The sequence below is a fragment of the Sipha flava genome, unplaced genomic scaffold (assembly GCF_003268045.1).
Source record: "Sipha flava isolate LNK unplaced genomic scaffold, YSA_version1 325_pilon_pilon, whole genome shotgun sequence".
Taxonomy (NCBI): Eukaryota; Metazoa; Arthropoda; class Insecta; order Hemiptera; family Aphididae; genus Sipha; species Sipha flava.
In genome coordinates this window covers 216973-239780 of record NW_020273010.1, presented here as the reverse complement: position 1 = coordinate 239780, position 22808 = coordinate 216973, and the positions used below count along the sequence as shown (strand labels likewise).

Genomic DNA, 22808 nt, shown 5'->3' with positions numbered 1-22808 from the left:
CATACTGGGGCACAGTACTTGGTCACGCTGTAAACCAGTGCTAATGTAGATGTTCATAGGACTTCCAATTTGCTACCCGTATTTCCTAGACCCTAATAGTCCGTATGCATTTTTAAGTATTTTGTTTGAATATTTCATCTTTATTTTTTCTTCTTAAAAGGAGTGGCGTATTTTTGAGGAGGGGGTTTTCGGGTTTAAACCCCCCCAGGGCCAAAAAAAAAATTGTTTTATTATTAACGACGTGTAATATATTCGTAGTTTCATTATTACGCTTTGAACTTAAAATATACAACTATACAAATATTATGATAATTAAATAATTATATTGATAGGTGTTTGAAAACTTGTTAACTATGCTGTTTTTATATTCCATTAGCTATTAATTTACTGTCATGTAAAAGTAAACTGTAAATTGGTAAAAAAGTTGTATAAAATAATTTCTATTTACAGCAGTTATTTATCTTATTTATCTGTGCAACAAAAAAAAAAGATGACGATTATTTTTGTTAACCCCCCCCCCAGAGCAAGATTGAATGTACACCACTGTATATATCATACGACGATGATCAACGATCGACAACGATAATATAAAATACACAAACATAAAAACCGATTTATATTATTATTAATAATGTATGTATGTAATGTATTATACATTATAACGTCGATCACTGGCGTATTTATGGGGGGAGCGAGGGGATCCGGGCCCCCTCCGAAATTTAAAACACCATTGTTAAAGATTGTTATTTTTAACATGGATATGTCTTAATGCTGGGGGTTTCCGAAAATTTGTCGCGACACTGAGAATGTTGCTTATGCAATAATTTAAAATTTTATATTTTGTAAAATATGTTTATTCTTTTAAGAAAATATGTGGTGAATTTTGAGTGACTAATAAAAAATTTGTTTATTACAATATTGTTTTTATACTTTTAAAAAATAATAAATCATTAAAAAAATTGAATTTCTTATTTCTCTGATGGTGTAAAGACATTTCAGGAGTCTTATAGTGTTAAAGTAATTTTTTTCGTAATAGTGTGCTTCCTCCTTCCCTTCCACCGAAAAATCAAATACATAATCGGCCCCCTCCGAAATGAAAACCTATATATGCCACTGACGTCGATAATAGAAAATAATTTCTATGAATAAGATATTTTTACTTTTACAGAAATGATGAGTGTTTTAAATGTTTAATATATACAAATTATACATTACACAGTACACACTATACGTATTATTGATTTGATTTTGTAAAATATAAAAAATCTCTATTGATAAATAGAAATAATTTAAATATGGTATTAGTTAAACTATTAAGTTAATTTAGTTAAAATTACTAAACAGTATATATTAGTTACTCTATTATATACCGATCTATAATTTAATCTGTAATATTTTTCTGAAAAAAAGACTTACCGAGGTACCTAATTTGAGTTCTACATTACAACCTTAAGCTATGGTCTCACAAAAAAATATACACAGTGAGTTTTGCCCTTCGTATGGGATATAATCTTGAACAGTAGCTATCTAAATTAGTGTAACATGTATTTACATTTTTTGTTTGAAAAAAAAAATACACTAAAATAAAGGTTAGAAACCGGTTCTAATCTGAACCTAAATTTTGAGCTTTATGAAATCCTGATATTTAACCTAACCCCCTTAAAAAATATTTAAAAGATCCGAACCCTAATCGTTAAAATCATTAAGGTCTCAGTCCCTGATTTAGACTTTAGTATAGTTTCTTTCTGATATCTGAAACTAAAAACAAACTTGCTGTGAGTTATATATTGTACCATTTAGTTATAATAAGTATAATATTAAAAAAAAATTTATAGGTAATGACCTAAAACATATACAATATACATATATACCGTGTCCACAGAAATAGGGTACACCTTACCACTCATTACCCTTTATATATTTTTCAATTCTGTTTTCGGGACATTAAATTAGACTATTGGATCTTTAATTCAATGGCTTACAATTTCTTCTCACGTATTTTGCACATGCGCAATACAACTTCACTTTTTTTAAATGGCAACCCCTATTTTGAATATCATTTTCGGATTAAAGGATTTTTTCAAGGAATTTTGATCCAAAAACTACTACTCTCAATCCAATATTGGTTGAATGAATGCTATTAAAAAAAAAAATTATTTTGATGACATTTATTTTTTAATTTTAATTTTATTATTTTAAACTCTATTATACATTTTTTATTTCCAATTCAATTTACAAAAATCACAAACATAAATTACTCGATAAATTGTTTTGAAAGTCCCTCCATTATTTAGAATGCTTCAAATCAACGTGAACATTCACGATTAGTCACTGATAGTATTTGATTTTCATTCAAGAGGTTACACGCGTGTGTAATTTTATTTTTTAAGTCTTAATTGTTGACTGTAGGATCTGTATATACAAAATTTTTCAAGTGTTCCCACAAAAAAAAAAATCTAACGTTGTAAGGTCAGGTAAAGTGTACTGGTTCATGTGTTGCAATAAATTTTCCACCAAATTTTACTTTTAAAAATGCATGTACAATTCGGGAATTATGAACAGGTGCCCCATCTTGTTGATAATACATTTTTCTACGTGTATCTAAGGGTAAATCGTCTAAAAAAAGAAGCAAATCATCTCGCAAAAAATCTAAATATCTTCTTCCTGTTAATGTTCCGTCGTAAAAATGAGGCCCTTTAACTGGAAAGTAACTTTCCACCAATCATACCAATCCATACGTTTGTACCCTAACATGTTTGAAAGTTTGTATGAACAGATCAGTGAGGATTTTCATTCGACCAATAACGATTATTTTGCTTATTTAATACTCCATTATTAGTAAATTTACTTTCATCAGTCCATAAAATATGGTTAATCAATAATGGATCATCCTCAAACGTCACCATAAACCAAGAAATAAAATTTAATCTTTTTCTGGATTTGTTATACGTAAATGTTGGACAAAGTCTGGCTTGTAAGGGTGTAGTTTTTATTTCTTTAAAATCTTATGAACTGAAGTTTTAGATACGCCAACTTCAAGTACAACGTGTCTAACAAACGAACGTAGGTTAAGATGTACATATGCCAAAACTTGATTTTCAATATCCTTATTTAAATTTTGATTTGCACGAGGTTGTTGTTGAATAGTATTTGTTCTATTGAATGAACCATTTTATTTTAATGACTTTTCAAGTTTTTGAACATAAGTATAATGAGGATGGTACCTATCTGGATATTGGCAGGCGTACATCATTGTTGTTTCACGTGCATTTCTGTTACATTTTCCATAAATTAACAGTAACTGAAATTTTTCATGATTATTCATGATTGAATTTTTATTTTGATAAGATTCAAACTTTAACTTTATAATACCAATTGACAATAATTAACCGAAAACGTAGAACTACTAAGACCGCAATGACACACGACTCTGATAATGAATCTCATAATAGGTCTTTAAATATAAAAATACCTATGTAATGTCATTTTAATAGGTATGGGTAGATTACGAAAATATCTTTAATCTTTAATACTCATAAATTATGACAAAAATAAAAACAACTAAAAATAAAATAGGTAGATTTTCATATGTTTGTTGTATGATTACGTCAATTTGAAGCATGCATTCAAAATAATGGAGGGACTTTCGAACAATTTATCGAGTAACTTATGTATATGATTTTTGTAAATTGAATTGTAAATAAATAATGTGTAAATAATAATATTAAAATTAAAAAATAAGTGTCAACAAAATAATTTTTTTTTTTTAATTTTAAATAGCACTCATTCAGTCAATATTGGATTGAGAGTAGTATTTGTTGGATCAAAATTATAGGAAAAAAATCCATTAATCCGAAAATGATATTCAGGGGTTGCCATTTAAAAAAAAGTGAAGTTGTGTTGCGCATGCGCAAAATACGTTAGTAAAAAAAATATGTCATCGAAATTAAAGATCCAATAGTCTAATTTAATGTCTCGAAAACAGAATTGAAAAATATATTAAGGGTAATGAGTGGTAAAGTGTACCCTGTTTCGGTGCACACACGATATATATATATATATATATTTATACATACAGGGGTGGAAGACGGGGATTCATCCACGGACGTAAAAATATAGATGGTGTAATTTTTGTAACTATTCACAGTTAATTTTATGTTTTTAATTCCGTTAAATATTGATATTAGGTTAAAACTCAATTAGTATAATTATATATCAGTTATAAGAAAAAAAATCTCCAGAAGAGTATTTGATTATCGGTCTATGATAGGGCATGATTTCAACATTTTCTCCGGGCGTGAAAATTCCTAGTTCCACTTGTGCAAGGCCGTAACTGAGGGGGTCCAGGGGTCCGGACCCCCCCCGAAATTTTCAAAAGTAGAAACATTTTAGTGGTGAATATAGTTAATTAACTATAAATTGTATAAAATAATAATGTTAGACCCCCCGAAATTTTTTTCCAGTTACGGCCTTACACTTGTGTATATATATATTATGTTCTATGATAATTAATATATATATATATATATATATATCGTATTTTACTAATTATCCATTGGGTAAAAATTAATAAAATATTGACCAATACGATGTGTTAAAAATAAAAAAATTATAATTATTTATATATTCAAAAAGCAAGGTTGTCAGAAACACAGATATCTATATTATATAATATAGATATCTGTGGTCAGAAAACGTATTATCAAGCATCATTGTATTGCATTTTCTTATCACACAATAAGCTTATGTTATCATAATTTAGATGTCTCTCATGTCGTAAACAAACACAAAAATTCAGTTCGTTATCATTATTTACTGTAAAATCATTTTCGTGTTACCCCATAGAAATGTTGGCAACTACATTGTTTTATTCTAAAGTTCTCCTGTCAAATTTCTAAATTAATTTTTTTTCTACCATATTAACGAATAATTTGTTGTATTCTATAGCATTAAAATTTTTATTTATACATTGTTTTTTTTTTACTGTTTAGTAAATGCATATCTAAATATAATACAATATTTTTTATATTTTTTTTTTATTATATTTAATTTAATAATATAGTTACAGGTAAGAAATGTATGTAATATTTATTTTTTTTAATGATACAGTTAAAATATATCATTGAATAAATACTATTTACTATTTATATTGTAAGTAATGGAAAAATTTCACAATTGACCAACAAAAAAATTGTTTTTACTAAAAATAAAATAAACACATCTTGTGATTTTAATGAAAATTGTATTTACATAAATCAATAAAGCTATATAAAAACGAATTTTAAACAAAGTCGAAAAAAAATTTAATGAACTTATTTGATATAGGTAGTTAAATCCATTGAATTAATACTAAAAAAAAAAAAATGTATGATTTTATTTTTAAATCAATAGTTTACTTTGCTTTATGGCACAGACATGTTACACCTATATACCTAAGTTTCCTAGGCGTTTGACTATAGGATTTACCTACCTCTGTATTGCATACAGTCTCCTCCCCTACCATTTTTTCAAGCTTTCCCTTAATTCTTTTCCACTCTGTACTAGTCCTCATGAAGAATCAATCTGCGATTTTAACAACATAATACTAAACTGTCCTTTCCTTCTTCTTCCTAGTAGATAACTTCTTTTTTCATTTTTATCTTTCTTTTGCTATATAACTCCCAACTCCATTCCTTTCATTAATTTCATCAATTCCTTCGGCTACCTTTTTTAATTGTATACATAAATATTTTATTTTTTTATTTTACCTTATTTTTAAAAAATATTGTTAACAACTTAAATTCTATGTATAACTAATCTAATTGTACTGCTTTAATGTTGACGACAAAGGCAAATTAAATAAAAAAATTAATAATTTAAAGTAGTAATTAAAATGTCTATTATATATATATATATATATATATAGTTTATCAATTTTGTAAAAATTGAGAACAATTAATGTTTCACAAATATTTTATTATTCAGCTACATACAAAATATATATTTATAAATATAAACTTATTATAACATAGATATATTTTGTTAGGAAATGAATCAAAACGGTTTTAGTACTGGTGAAGAAGACTCACGCGGTCCACTTGATAAAATTTGTTGTTTACAAGAAGATGGATTTCGTTGTCAGAGGCAGGCTGGAAATGCTTCTTATAGTAAAAAAATACGCAACACTGTCAGACAACTTAAGTTACATCTGGATGCTGTTGTAAGCTTAAATATATATTTTAGGCATAAAATATTTTTTAAATTAAATAATATATTATTAGGCAAGACATATATACATTTGTGATTATCACAAAAATATGATTCAAAGCGCTAGATCATTGAAACCATCTAGTCAAGATGAAGCACCAGAAGTAGACTTTTCACAATTACAGATGAATACTCTAAGACGTTATAAAAAACATTTCAAAGTAGTTACAAAACCCAGTCTTAATAAAGCTCAAATGGCAGAGGTAATTATCAAATTTTATGTGTCCTTAAAAAATAAATATAATTCAAGATATTGTACAATTCTAATGTAATTTTTTGTAATTTTTAGAATACTTATTTTGATTACCTAGTATTAATTTATGTAATATATTATATTATTTTTAATTTATAATGGTTATTTGTAGAAAATTAGAAAATAATTAATTTAAATCAAATACATAAATTCAGCAAATATAAACTAGTAATTATTAATTTTATAGTAGTACCTATTTATAGCTATGTTATATTGGTATAGTTTCAAAAATAAAAAAAAGCATTTTTTAACATTATTTTTTATTATTTAATAATATGTATTGTATGTGTTTTATAATGTATTTTTATTGTAAAATTTCAAAATAAATTTTATGTAAAAATCATGATATTTTTACCTATGGTGAAAATAAACATTTATTTTTCTATAATTTTTTTATAACTATATTGTTCATACATAAAACAAACATATAAATATATATATATATTCTTTTTTTTATATTTAATTAAATTTATTATGCCATTCTTAATAGTGTGTTGGAATTAGGTATTATGATTTTTTATTCATATTTAAATAAAAATAACATTTAAGTACTCTAATAATAAATCTAATAAATTAATTTGGTTTTGAATTATAATACTTATGAGTTGATAACAGTTCATAGGACTTTTCTTTCACTTTGGTAAATTTATCCTCTACAAGGTATAAATAAATTCACGTTGAATATGACATACTCTTTCCTGACAATAATTCATAATTTTGAAAATAGATATAGACACTATAAAAATTATTTAAGAATGTATATTATTTTATTGTTTATGTAGATTCAAAAATAGAATTTAAATTATTTTGTGAAATTTGTATTGAACTAAATACTTTAAGTACTCTAAATATTAAACTAATTCCTTACTCTTTTTTAGTCACTTTTAAACCATTTCAAGACGATATCAGTTAACGAAAAAGAAGCTCTTACGTTCTTCATTTATACAATCAAGACAAATGGTAATAAACTGGATCAAAAAAGTGCAAATAATAATTCAGATACAACGTAATTGTAATACTACTTTTGTAAAATTATTTATTTTATTTTATATTTATTTATTTTATGTATATTCACTGATTAGTATTTAAATGAATATAATATATATGAACTATTTGAGTTATTAAGGGGCAATCAATTTATAGAATTTTCTACAATTATTTTTATAAAAGAGTAATTAAAAATTGTATATTTAGTGTTAAATTAAATATAGATTTTATTTATCTAAATATTTTAAAAACTAAAAACTTATTTGATCAAACATAATTGTTTTCAAGTTATACAATATTAAATTTTTTTATTTTTCAATGAGTAAATAAATGGTTATATAAATTATTTCTCTTTATTTATTATGATCAACTACTTATGATTATGATGAAAAATAAACCTCAATAATTCATAAAAAATGTCTTCAATAACAAATTGAAACCAAATTTACAAACATAATTAAAATAAAATTTAACAATTTGTGTTAAATAACTGTTGTTTTTTTATAATAAAATTTGTTAGTATCTAACCTATTATTAATATTAATTCAATATTTAATTCATATAATGATTTTTTCTTTATGATATTATAAAACAAGTTATATGTAAATACAGTGAAAACTGCCTTAATATAGAACTACTAAGGGCTCCCTAAAAATATCCTTTTAAAATAAATTTCAGGCTTATTTAGGTATAGTTTTTATCAGATTTTGCTGTATTACCTTAATGTTTTATAGAATGTCTATTATGTTTATAGAAAGTTTAATAGTTATTGATTGCCTATCATTTGAAGGGTATTTGATCATTATTTATGTGTATTGCAAATTAAAAAATTGTGTCTATTCTATGTATATTTACTAAACATTTTAACTAACAATTTTTAATTTAAATAGTTTACCTTTGCACTCTTTCCTCCTGTATCATGTGTGTTCCATTGTAACTAGTTGTTATAATTTATTTATTATGTTTGTTTACATGAAAAATATTTTAAATATTCAAATCATATATTTATATGAGTAAATAGAATATATAGATAAAAACAATGTAAATATTTTATAGGTCATAAAATGATGAAAATCATGTGATTGAGTATACATTCTATAGAATAACTATTTCTGGAAATATAGTTTAAAATAAACTATCTATAATTTTTCCCCGGTCTATAATTTGATTAGAGATATGTAATAATATGTATAATTAAAACATTTGAGAGTCATTTTAACTGACAACTGCTTATAAATTAGAATCTGTTAATTCATTTTCTTTTTTACTTTATTTACATAGTGTCTAAATAAAATATTTACTTAATAATATATTTTCATAATGTTAATATTTAATAACGTTTAAATTGCATGTATAATTATTATATTCAGTAAAATTGAAAATAGCTTTTAATTTTCTGACATTTTTATACATTTTATATCAATAGTTGTCAATATTGAAGTATTACTTTGATTTAAAATCACTATGTGTTCATTATTATATTTACAATTATTCTTGTGTACATATTACATGTAAATTAATTGAAATCCTAGTTAACTATAGCAAATAATAAAAATGTTGTAATTTAGTATAATTGAAAAATAAAAATGTTTGGCGAATAAGATTTTTGGAACTAAAATATTTTTTTTTTTTTAATGAATATTCGAACTTAAAAATTGTCAGTGTATCTTATTAATTTATTAAGTAACTAGTTATTTATAGATAAGTCTAACCATTCATTCTTTAATAATCAGTGGTAGTTATGCAAAGAAGAATAGTTGATTGCCCCCTTCCTCTGAGAATAGTCCTCACTTAATATAAGTATCCACTATCAAAATTATCTATGTAGATAAGACAGATTAGTTGGTTAATTGGTATATTATTTTTTAATTTGCTAGTAAAAGTAGTTCAAAAGTAAAATATTTTACCTTTGTGTAATTGTACATTTTTACTGTTAATATTTATTTACATAAATAGGTACTATAATAATTTTTATAATATTTATCCTTTTTTTTTTTTTTTGTGCATTGTAGGCATTAAGTCATTTCACATAAATGCTAAATTAATTATTTAAAATCTTTTATAGAAACATCAAACTATGTATACTAATATTGATGTTCACTGTCTTTTAAACACATTGTAAAATCTGTAATAATTTATATTATTATATTTTCGTACTGATTGAAGTAATTAATTTCCAACAAGACAATGAAGTCCCATGACCTGTGGATTTTTAATTTGCCATCCTCAATATTTTGATAAATAAACACCACTACAATATTTATAATCTTAGCCTGAGTAACTATTTAAATAATTTAAGCATTAAGCATATTATACAATATTATACATATTAAATAATGTCAATTTAATGATTGGGTATTATCTACTTTTATTCAGTAACACAAGCACAATTAGAATTTATTTTAAATAGTCCTCTAGCTCTGACTCTTCAGTCCTGCTAAATGTTTTTAATAATTAATATAATGTCACCTATAATATAGAATTTACAAAAGAAAAAAATTCTATTGTGGATTGTACAACTAGTGATCTCTTTTAATTCCCCTTAGTTGCGTCACTGATTTTTATACCATACGGCTGATAATATACATTTATCATGTATAAATTTGAAAACTATTTATATATTATTTATTTTAATGTGGCATGTATAACTTAAAATTTAATAAATATATTTAATCATCAGCTCTCAAGCTGGCTTCCTAAAAAACACCTTTATAGTAGTCTTATTTATTAATATTTAGTAAATACCTACACATTTCTTGAATCTGTAGTACATACTTCCTTGGACTCACATTTTGTGTTGAGGTTCACTAAAAAATAGGAACTTATAAGTACATATTGGCAAGACTGGGTATTAACGAGTTAAAAATTAATTACTTTATTTTGGAACTATAATAATTTTTAATTGAACAAGTAACTTTTTCAATGTTTTAACCTGTTAACTTGAAGTTAAATTTATTCAGAAGTTAAAAAATTAAGTTTAATTTTTACATAAACCAATTTTCTATATAATTTTATTTATTTGAGAAATATTATCATAATAGATGTATTACAATAGTTTGCAAAATTATAGTTAATAAAATAATTTAAATGAAAAAAATTAATTTTAGGATTTATATGAGGTTTTTTTATATACTTTTTTATGTATTTTTTTATAAAAATTGTATTTATATTTTTCATACAAAAACCAGTGGAAGTAAATAAATATATTTACTATGAATACATAGGCAATTACTTGAATAATTATTATGGGGAAGGACTTTTTAGTCATAATGAATTTAAAATTTACAAAAATGAAACAATAAAATCAAATGAGTACCTAAAAAATTGTAAGGTGAGATTTTATGTATGCAAATTCATTAATTATGTTCTCTTAATCAATTTTGCTGCAAATTTAATTTCCAATGTTGAGAATAGCAGTAAAACTATAAAACTGTTTAAATAATAATTGAGATCACAAAAAATGTTTAGTCCTTTTTAATGTTGAGGACATTTCAGCATAACAGTTTAAGGCTGGAAGGTAGTGTCGTAAATATGGGAGGGGGGTGCTTAATGGGCTCCCCCCGAAATGTTTCAAATAACTTAAAAATTATTTTAATCATTTATTATATTTTAATGGTGCTTTATTCTTATTTAGAATTCGCATCAAATGGCAACTATAACTATGTTTACGTAGTCCGTTTTATCTTTTTGATATTCTTTCTTTTATTTTGACTACCTATCTAGAGAATAAATGGCAAAAATAATTTAGTAATATCAAAAATGTAATAAGTTATAGCATTGACTATAAATGGTATTTATCTCCAATGAAAAAATTCAAAAATATGCTTTAGATGCTTTGAAAATTTGTCAGCCTGATTTGTTTCCTAGCATATATATATATATATTATTAAAAATGTTATGTATCTTACCAATAACTACTGCATCAGCTGAGAGCAGCTTTTCAACATTTGGGAGACTAAAACTTACGTACCAAATCAATGTGGAAATATCCGATTAACTAGATTAGCCTTGATAACTATCCATCGTAATATAGTACTTAACATTGATGATATTGTAAATAATTTTATAAAAAAAAAAAAAAAAAAAATAGAAAAATGATTTTATCCAGGTTGCATTTATTTTATTCAATTGTACTTCAATAGTTCATTAAAATGTTTTAAGGTTCTCAATTTATGGTCAATGTTTATTATTAAGAGTTAATTATATAATAAATAAATACATTATAATTGTATAATACATTTTATTCATAGCATATTTTATTATAGAAATGGTCCAGTAGACATATATAGGTATATATATATCAAATAGTCAAGTATAACATCATATACCCTTTGTTCATAAATACAGGATTATACTTACTATAGAAAATACGTAAATAATGTGATCAGTTGAGACAATTTTTATTGCCTTTCATGGGTGTATTTGAGGGGAAGGTCAAAGGGGACATTTGTCTCAACCCATGGCTTGTATTTTTTTTGAACATAATACATTGATTTATTTAAAAAATGTAATGTATAAACAATTAAGAATATAAACTACTAGTCTATCATTATAATACGATGTATTTTATCATTATAACAGAAACATGAGCTGTAGGTAATGAACTATAAATTATTTTTAAGTTTATATTGAAGAAAAATTAGAGCCCCCCCATGGCCTCAACTCAAATATGCCCGTGTTGTCTCTGTCAAATAGTTTTGGGATATTCTATAAATGAAATGTAGATAAGTACCTAATGTGTCTTGTTAATATTTCTTAGATAGCAATGGTCAAAGCCCTATCTAGACATTTTTTTTCAGGAGGGGTCTAAACATGTATATTATAATTTTATTAAATTAAGATTTAACTTTTGATATTTGGTCAAAATAAAACAGAAAAAGATTTAATCTTCTTTTATTAAAATTAATATCATATTTTTATAAGATATTATGATATAAAATTAAAAGCATTCAATGATTAATTGGAGCTTAACTCATTTTTGACTGAAAATATTTATATTGATATTAAAAAAGAATAATTATTTTAAACATTTGTAAAATATTGAAGAAATTTCAGGGGGGGGGGAGTCCAGACACCTTGGAAATTTTTCTAGATACGGCCTTGGCAGTGGTAATTTAACTCTTTCCATGGTAGTCCCCTTCCGAAAATATTTTCTGCATACGCCACTGGGATTTGGACTGATTAACATAATTTGGCGGATCGGAGTTGTTTGATAAATGTGGATTACTAAAAATAAAAGTCAATTCTGTGGTTTGAGAAATAATTTTGGTCCATTTTTTAATTTTAGTTTATAAGCTTTTTTTTATAAGCAGATCTTTTCAAACGTTTGATGCCGTCACTCATTTTAATTAACACGTTTAAATGAATACAATATAAAAATAACACATAAACACATAAAGAAAAAACATAAAAATAAACATATGAGTCAGTCTGATCAGCAACTTGTAATCGATGAATTTTTGTACACAACAAACAAAAATGTTCAGTTTTGACACAACACTAATAATAATTTTATTATAAAAGACGTACCTATATAATTTACTAATTGATGATCGACGGTTGACGATTGTACCATTAATGTATAGTAAAGTTTATTTTATCATGGTCTGTAAAATTATCTTGCAGAATTTGGGGGAAAAATGAATGTTTTGCTAAAAATAAACTGATCTATGCCAGTGACGTAATTGAGGGTGGCGATGGGGAAAATCCCCCCCCCCCCCCCCCGAGAATTTTTAGACCAAGACAATTTTTATATAAGTAATGGGTATTTTATTAAGAAACAAAAATTATGATTTATTTTATAATACTACATATATAACTACATTTGAAAACGTTTTAAATTTTACACTAATTTAAATAACGCAAAACGCTAAATTGTTCATAACGTTTTGATTGTCAATAACGGTAAACGGAAAATTTTTTGAACGTTTAAATTTGTATAACGTTTAAATGCTTAAATTGAATAACGTTTAAATTATTTATAGCGTTATGTCCCATAACGATAAATAATATATTATTTTGATTGAAGACCCAGTATATACTTCGTGAAAAATTAGATAAAACACAAGCGAAACTTTCAAAACACAGAGAGGTGTTAAAAAATAACTACATTAAATTCCATTCTAAGTGGACCGGCGTTAGATTACAAAAAAAAAAAACACAAATATTAAGGATTCACCTAATTTAAATTAAAATTTTACTTGTAAATTTTGAGCCTGAATTAAATAAAAAATATGAGCCCCCCCCCCCCCCATAGAAGTAAGTCTAAATACGCCCCTGGTCTATGCTCTTCTATTTTCTTTATAAAGCTATAATTTCTTTCACGTTATATTTTGTATACGACTTAAGAACAAAAATAATTTAATAATATTTTCATTAGAAATGTATAATTTTATTTGATAAAAAATTAAAATGATCTATTACACTCAGTCCCCGTGTGTTTAAGTATTGATCAGTATGCTGGTCTACTGGCAACTAACATAGTGAGAAGCTTGCTTTAATTTAATTGAATATCAATAAAAGTTATTTTTCTCTTATGGTATATAAAATAAATTTAAATAAAATCTACCAATTAATTTTTTTAACATCAAATTCCTCAACATTTTTCATTTTTTCTAAATTTGCTACCTATTGTTGTAGCTCTGGATAGCCCTAGAATATAGTCCCTGTTGAAATATCGTATACAGAAAAACTAGATAAATTTAATCTGCATCATAAAATACGAGTATATATATATACTCGCTAGCGCCACTGGAAACTAAGAAAAAAATGTCTTTTTATATATTAAAAAATTTATGCGATATTTTTTTAACCATCAGTTTTACTACTTTTTTGTTTAAGAATATAATTTATATTTATAAGTTATTATTACAATGTGATGCCGACCGAAAATAGTTGGAAGAGAGGCAAAGGAGAAAAAGATTATTACAGTGTGAATTTTAAACTAAAAATTTGCTTTTCTCGCTCAAAGACAAACAAATTCATAGATAATTTCTTCATGAGAAATTTTCTACTTTTCCTTTGCACTATTTTCATAATTGCATTATTAAATTCACACGTAGTTTGTTTAATTAGAAAAAATTTATACATTTCAAAAAGTATAATGAAAAACTAAAAAAACAAAAAACTAAACAAATAAAATGTTGAAGGTAAATAAAATAAGACATACAAATTTGCATCCTTCTGCAATATGCGCCCCTGGAGCAAACATAGTTCGCTATACCCTTACTACGCCACTGATTGTGATAATAAATGCCAATGAACAAATACAATTTTTTTTTATAGTTAATAGTTAAAATAAATTACACTTTTTTTGATAAAATAATTCTTTTAAATCTAAAATGTCTTTCTAAAATATTTTTCTAATTAATTTACAAAATATCAAGGAGGCATTAGTCAGTTAAATTTTTAAAGGAGGTAGTTGCCTCCTTTTCCCATAGTTTACGTCTATGTATGGATATATGAAATAGGTATACTATGTATTTAAATATGATATTAATAATATAAAATCATTTGTATTTCTAAAAATTAAAATGTAAAAAAAATTGGTAAGTGATGTAAAAAAGTATAATAAATGTTAAGTAGTAAATATCATATTTCATTAGAAGTAGAAGTATAGTGTAATATACTTATAATTTTTTTAAAAGTTCTTTATTTGTAGATAAGTACGGTCACCAATGCCATTTTACTCTAAGGCACGTGGCACACAGGGCCCCTGACCGACGGGGACTCCGAAAAATATAATTTACACCTTTACGTTATAACATATTGGTGCAACCTATCTCAACTAAATATTTGTCGTCATGCTTAAAAAAATAGTTATAATTTACTATTGATATTAAATAATATTTAACTTAAAATTGATATGCTTTAAATACGGAGATTACTTCTCTAGCAATAAATTTAGCAACAAGTTATCGACGTACGACTAGAAGGTTATTTATTATTATATTTCCGTGAAAAAATAAAATCGTTCATATGTTTATGAAGAGAGATAGGTTAAATATATCGTTTCGAACCTCAAATTTTTGTTATAATATGGATATTAGTAGGTAAAGTGAAATAATTGTACTTTGCTTCTAAAGGTGCCCTAAACTCTGTATGTCCAAATTAATCAAATTAATAATTAATCTATTGAAGTAATTATTTTACAACAATTATTTTATGTAAGAGTCGGATTATTTATTTGTAATTATACGAAAACACATTTCACATGACCACATATTTTTCTAGTCAAAACGGGTTAAAAAAATTAATCATATTTATCATTTTGAATATTAATAACTTTATTTATATATATATATATATATATATATATATATATATATATACATATACAGTGAAACTTCTAATTAACGGTCATCGAAGGGACTACTATTAATGACTGATTTTTAGAGGTGGGCGTCCTAAAGGTGACAATACATGACATAATACTTGATGGGACCAAGGAAAACTACCGTTACATAGAGGTGATTGTTAACAAAAGTTTCACTGTATATATGTATATAAAAAAAAGCGTCTACGTAAAGAAAACGGTCGACGATTACTGTAACACTGAACTAATGAACTATGAAAAATAATTTTGTGTTAGTGCTAATATTGCAATGTTTTTATATTATAATACATAAAGTTAATACGTCTGTATTAATAAATAATTCATCAACAAATTTAAATTCTGAAAATGGGACATTTTAGTGTCCCGAAGATTCCTCAGAGGTCAATGGGACGTGTAGTCACCTTAACTATACAGTAATCTCATAATAACACGATGTATATAGTGTACACTGTACACATAAAAATGTATAAGAATATTAATACATTTTGTAATGAAGGAGGTATAGACCAGGGGCATATTTTAGAGGGGACGAAAGTGGCGATCGACCCCCCCCCCTGAATCCGAATTTAAGGAATCGATTATATGTGAGATAAACATATCAAATTTTTTTAATGTGGATCATTTTATAACGATATTTAGTGTCCATACCAGGGCACCAAAACGTCTTAATAACATTATAAGTATAACATTAAACTATTCAAAAAGGATTGAAATTAATAACAGATAACAAAACAGAAACGAAAAACGACTAAAATTAATATCAAATAACATAACAGAAAACGATTAACGATTGAAACATAAAATAAATTGCCATCGAAATTTATTTATAACTATCAGTAAAATAAATTTGGAATATAATTATTTTTGTAAAATTGACTTAAATTACTAGGTAATCTAAATAAAATATATATAAAAAGTATGTTTAAAACAGCAATAAATTTATTAACTAATAATATATAAATAAGCATAACCAATTATAATTTATAAATATGCTTTCTGAAAAATACGTCGGATATTATCAGTGCAGAACCTGTATGGCCTGCCTCATCAAAAATAATTTCGGTGAACACCGATGAAACATACATATGTTATAAATAGAAAATAAATACATATTTTACGTGGTATGTGCATTTTATTGTTGTTATTCAACAAATATGATTAATTTTTTTATAAGTTATGAGTTATGAGAATTACAAAAAGAAAATATCGTTAAATGCAGGGCTTTATTGGTACGTATACGGCGTATACCCATCAGCAGATTTTCGATTTTCGACGTATACCTAATGTAAAATATTATTTTACAGGTATAAGCTTCTAAAATAACTAGAAAACAAAAAAAAAATAATAGTAATTTAATAGTACATTAGAAAAAATTATTATGAACTATGAAATTGATTCAAATATTTATCTGTTGAAGATTACAGTGTACGCTGTGTTTAATGTATTTTATTAACTGTAGTGAATAGTATTGAATAAAATAGTATGAAGTGTGAACATTCAGCCCATGGTTCTTAAATCTGCATTATGCAATTTATAACGTGCTGCAGATGTATATCTTGTGGTGTTATATTTTATAGTGTTAATAGAATATATAAATATGTAGTTACAAAGGATTAATTAAATGGTTTCGAACGTATGAGGGAAAACAATTGTCGAGCGAAGCAAAAAAATTTATTATAGGATTTATATCCATATTTTTTTAGTACGTATACCCACAAATATATTTATCAATATACCACTGGTTAAAGGTAATATATATACAATATAATATTTAAAATATGTAATATTATTTTACGTAGTATTGATTGCTAAATACTATACTTGAAAACGTTTCAAATTTTACACTAATTTCAATAACGCAAAACGCTAAATTGTTCATAACGTTTTAATTGTCAATAACGGTAAATGAAAAATGTTTTAAACGTTTAAATTTGTATAACTTTAAATGCTTAAATTGAACAATGATTAAATTATTAATAGTATTAAACGCTCAATTGCTTATTACGTTTAAATGTCCCATAACGGTAAACAATATATAGGTATTATTTTGATTTAAGCACTATTTTTAAATTCATACTTAGTGAAAAATCAAATAAAAAATAAGCGAAAATTTCAAAACACAGATAGGTGTTAAAAAATAACTACATTAAAGTCCATTCTAAGTGGACCGGCGTTAGATGACAAAAAAAAAAAAAAACACAAATATTAAGGATTCACCTGATTTAAATTAAAATTTTACTTGTAAATTTTGAGCATGAATTAAAGAAAAAATATGAGCCCCCCCCCCTTAGAATTAAGTCTAAATACGCCCCTGGTATAGATTGGAGAACAAAAGCATCGGATAGGGAAAATCAGAGGTAAAGTTGTAAGTCAGGATGGTCCTAGGAACAATTCACCGAAGAAGAAGACGTTAGAGTGGATTGAAGTTTAAGATTGATAGTTTTAACAAATTATTAAAATTATAAATATATATATATAGATACATACATATTTGTGTCTATAATATTGTATTATGGTATTGAAATCCGATAAAATTATTATAATTTATACAATAAACTGATGAGTACACAATATAACGTGAACTTTAATACACACAAACAATAAACGCGTAATCGTTGCAATTTCGAAAATATAACAATTTTGACAAAGTAACTGATGGTTCTCAGCCACACTCGCCTATACAACGTGTGATACGCATATTCATAATATAATCTTATAAACATTTATACACATATTCTATTACATTAAAGTACTTAAGTACATTACACAAGTACTCTAAATCAGCGTTTCTTAACATAGGGATTTTGACCCCCAGGTTGGTGGCGAAACTCTAGATGAGGGGTCGTATCGGTCAAAAATAATTAAATGCTGATATAGAAAAACCACTTTTTATTAATACTACAAAAAGAAAAAATTAAAACCATAATGATAAAAATGAAAAAGATTATAGTATAAATTTACTTTTAAATATGTATTTTAAACTAAAAATTAGAAATAAATGTAATAATTGTGATTGTTTTTTACTCAAAAGTTTGTTTAGTCATGGTTTGAAAATAGAGACACATGGAAAAAACATATTTTTTAATATATGATAACAAACGATTTTTGTCCTTTGTTATTAATGTCAATGTGAAAGAGAAGCCTTTTTTTTGTAGAAAGAAATGGAAAATGGAACCTACGTTTTTAACGCCTCTTTCACAAGATTTCTGCATTTATTTCGTCGAGCGAGCCAATACGTATTTAAATGTCGAGAAACAATTTTTAATTGTAATGTTTTATTAGCAGATAATTCTTATGATTGATTTCAATCTCAATCTACTAATCTCAACTTGGAAACTGCAACTATTTTTTGAATACATGGATGAACCCATCTATTCGAGGAGTAACCGATACCACTTGGTAAATATTCCAATAATTCAATTTTCAATTTTCTCAAATGTGTTTTCATGGTGCCCGAATCATAATTAAGAAAAGGATAATAGAATGACTTTTCAAATTTATATTTTTATCACGGTAATTTGAAATTAAATCAAATATATCAACATTTCGTTTTTCAAAGTGAACGATCCAAATACCTAGTTTTTTGATAAGAACATCGAATTTGTCTGTCATTAGTAGAATATTTTTTTCATAGCCTTTAAAATTTATATTCAAATTATTTTAATATGAAAATTTATCATTCAAGTAATTTTTAACGATTCGTTATCTTGAAAAAACGGTTTAAATGAGGTATTCAGTTCATCCCACAATACAAAAACACGTGTTTTTGTTTTGTTGATAGATAATTTATATAATAAAAATATATTTTATAACTGGTAGAACAGTTAAATAGGCTTAAATTAGTCACCTCATAAGGTTGTGAGGTGACTGAATTTATATATTTTTTAGCTATTCCGGGTCGCGATGTTCAAAATAATGAGAAACGCTGATAAACAGTACAATGTCATATCATTATCATCCGATGCATTTCGATCGTATATAAAATAATTGTAACTCATGCTGCGCATAGTGCACAATAATAATATAAAATACTAATAATAGTAATGGGTATTTCAACGTTTATGCATACGCGTGCACATCACTTATGGCGTAATAATAACGATCATAACGTATTGCATCGGTGCGTCGCGTTGATTATTGACATTGTTATACGAATATTGTTGTTACGAAAAATATTTTTCGGTCTACACCGTCATTTTTTCGTCGTTCCACACAACATAGACATGGCATTTTGTGTGCGCGTCGGGCATTTGCCTGAAACGTATACGATGTGGAGTGTAGCGTATGCACTATTATGTCGTGGTGTACACACGGCGAGGCGAGTGAGTAAATTGTGTATACATATATATATTATAAAACATTGCTATAGTGTGTTTATATCTGTATAATGTACGCGTATGAGTAAACGTGTATACATAAATATAGATATTCATGAGTGTGTGTACGTTGTACAATACGTTATACAGCGTTGGCGGCGGATTCGAACGGCGGAGAGGGGAGTCGGGAGAAGCATTATAAACGGTGGAAAAAAGGACAATATGACTGTGGAGAGAAAAAAAGATGTGTGCGTGTGTGCGCGCGTATTAATGTAAATATATATATATATATATATATATACGTACATACACAAATATATTATGTGTATAATACAAGCGACGGGCGCGCACACCAACACGCACTAACGACCAACACACGCCACGCACTCACGAACCAAACCGCGCACACACACGCGCGTATACACGAACGCACGCGCACACACATGGCACACGCACACGCAACGTACGTACGGCATACATGGTGTTCGTACGTGTGTGTGTGCGCGCGCGCGCGAGTTGTGTGTGTGTGCGAGCCTGCTGCTACGGTGTGTACAACAGTGGTGTGTGTTGGCTCATGAATTATTCGCGCGCGGCCCAACGGATTTCGAAATAACGCCGTCGGATTGGCCGGTTCTTGCGGTCTATATAAAATCGGCCAATGGGAGCCGGGCGACGGGTCGAGTGCCGCGGACCCCCTGTTCACCGCGCTACGTTATACAACAGTACTGCCGACCGACCGATATACACACGTCTATCTGCCAGGTATTTATATATGCGCTTTTTTTTTTCTCATCATCTTCTTTTTTTCTTATTCACATTTTCCGACGCTCTGTTTAATGCCGTCCTGAACCGTGTTGTACATCACGCAACAACATTTCCCGGCGTGCGACCGCGTTCGCGGATTTTCCTACGCGTATTTCCGGCCATCGGCGACGCGTCAACACGGGTACGTAAAACCATCATCATTTAATATCACGGTGCCGCTGGTGGAGAACGGTCCACGGTCATGGTGTTCAACGGCGCCGGTCGTCAAAGGCGTTGCTCGCGATTTCCTATGCCGTGCGTCCGACCTTAGTGTTCGCGCGCCGCGACGCCGATACGAGCCCGCGACAATCAAACGGCGTCCGTGCCGTTACGACAACAACGGGTGTTTCGTTCCGGTACGTCTGTTCGTTCATTACGCGACGACCACGACGTCGCCGCCCCGAATTTGTTTCGTGTATTTGTACGCGCTTGAAATGACGACGACGTCAGCCATTTACACCTTATCTATTAAGGCGGCCGCCGCGGTAGATGCTTAGCGTTCGGTTTTGACGCCCGTACGCACGCGTGCGCGCGCGTTTCGTGCCCGCCGAAAATTTTTCGTTTTTCTCTTTGCGATCCGCGGAAAAGCGCGTGAAAATCTAAATGTTTAGCCGCACTTGCAAGGCAATCGCGCTGTATACGTGTGTATCGACTTTCGTACGTACTACGTATATACGTACTTAAGTGCGTTTAGTGTATTCGCTGCGCACACAGACGTGCAAAAAATGGCGGCAAACCCATTTGGAAGTCTGAACATTTTTTTTTTTTATATCGTCTTCCGTCGCGGCCGTGTCCGCACTTGACAATTCGTACGTTCCGTTTCCGTCGAATTTTCGTTCATAGAGTCTTAGACTGCAGCTGCCATGTTGAACGGTATGGTCAGTGGCGGCCCCCCTTAAAAGTGATAGCAGAGCAAACACGGCCTGATGGCCCGCGGGTGTCAACGCGCAACAACAATAACAAACACTCACGTTATCTATTTTTTTCGTGTACATTTATAACATGCGTTCATAATGTATTGCAAAAATGTTCGCGTCGTTTTCCGCGGGCTTGACATACACGGCATCCTGCCGCTCGAAGCTATCACTGCAATTTTAATAATTTAATAATAGAGTTATTATTATTATGGCAGCCGTAGCCACTAGTCGAGTACTTGTTTTGTTTTTTTTTTTTTTTACAGGGGTGTTGGGCGTGCGTATGTAGGCAGACTGAATTATTCATATTATTATTCGTCTTCGACGCGCGCGTTGTCATGGAATACAATTATATTTCCAAACCGAAAACGTGCGTTATACCGTTCCCCCCTTTTTTGGAGCCAACGGGAGATTTTTTTTTTTATTCTTTTTTGGTGTGCGATTTTCTAACGACACGTTTTTATTGCGTTTGTAAACGGTCGTTGAATTGTTTTTGTTTGTAATGATGGCGCCAATCGTTTATGTATCTCCTCGTAGTCCACCATCGTAATCTAATATTTCCGTTTTGTTCGTTTCTAGCTTTCCTGAACAGTTAATATTGAAGTCGGTTGTGTACCTACAAGTTGTCCGAGAACCAAACTTGTGTTCCGAGTTCCTGGTGAAGCTGAAATCAAAATTTACATGTAAGTATTATTTATCCATTTATCCTTCATTACACGTTTGTGTTGATTGCCATCTCGGAGATTACATTATGTGAGTACATTTTAATGTACCGGTAATTTTTTTTTAACAGGTCGTACTCATACGTTCACGTATTATTTTATGCATTTTTATTGCAATGTTTGTATATTATAAATTAATGAGTTTGCGTGCGCATGCAATTCAACGAATTACATTGTCACATACTCAAACTTCATTGTTTTTATTAAATTGTTAAGTGTTTCTCTCTCATC

General features: G+C 27.7%; 1 protein-coding gene across 1 annotated transcript; it reads left to right on the top strand.

Annotated features, from left to right (window-relative positions):
• Positions 1-5027: 5027 nt before the first annotated feature.
• LOC112686831 (histone deacetylase complex subunit SAP30 homolog) lies at positions 5028-7624 on the top strand. Its single transcript, XM_025559287.1, has 4 exons — positions 5028-5068; positions 6026-6199; positions 6261-6449; positions 7378-7624. The coding sequence occupies exons 2-4, from the start codon at positions 6029-6031 to the stop codon at positions 7507-7509; spliced, it is 492 nt and encodes a 163-aa protein (XP_025415072.1). The 5' UTR covers positions 5028-5068; positions 6026-6028; the 3' UTR covers positions 7510-7624.
• Positions 7625-22808: the final 15184 nt, after the last annotated feature.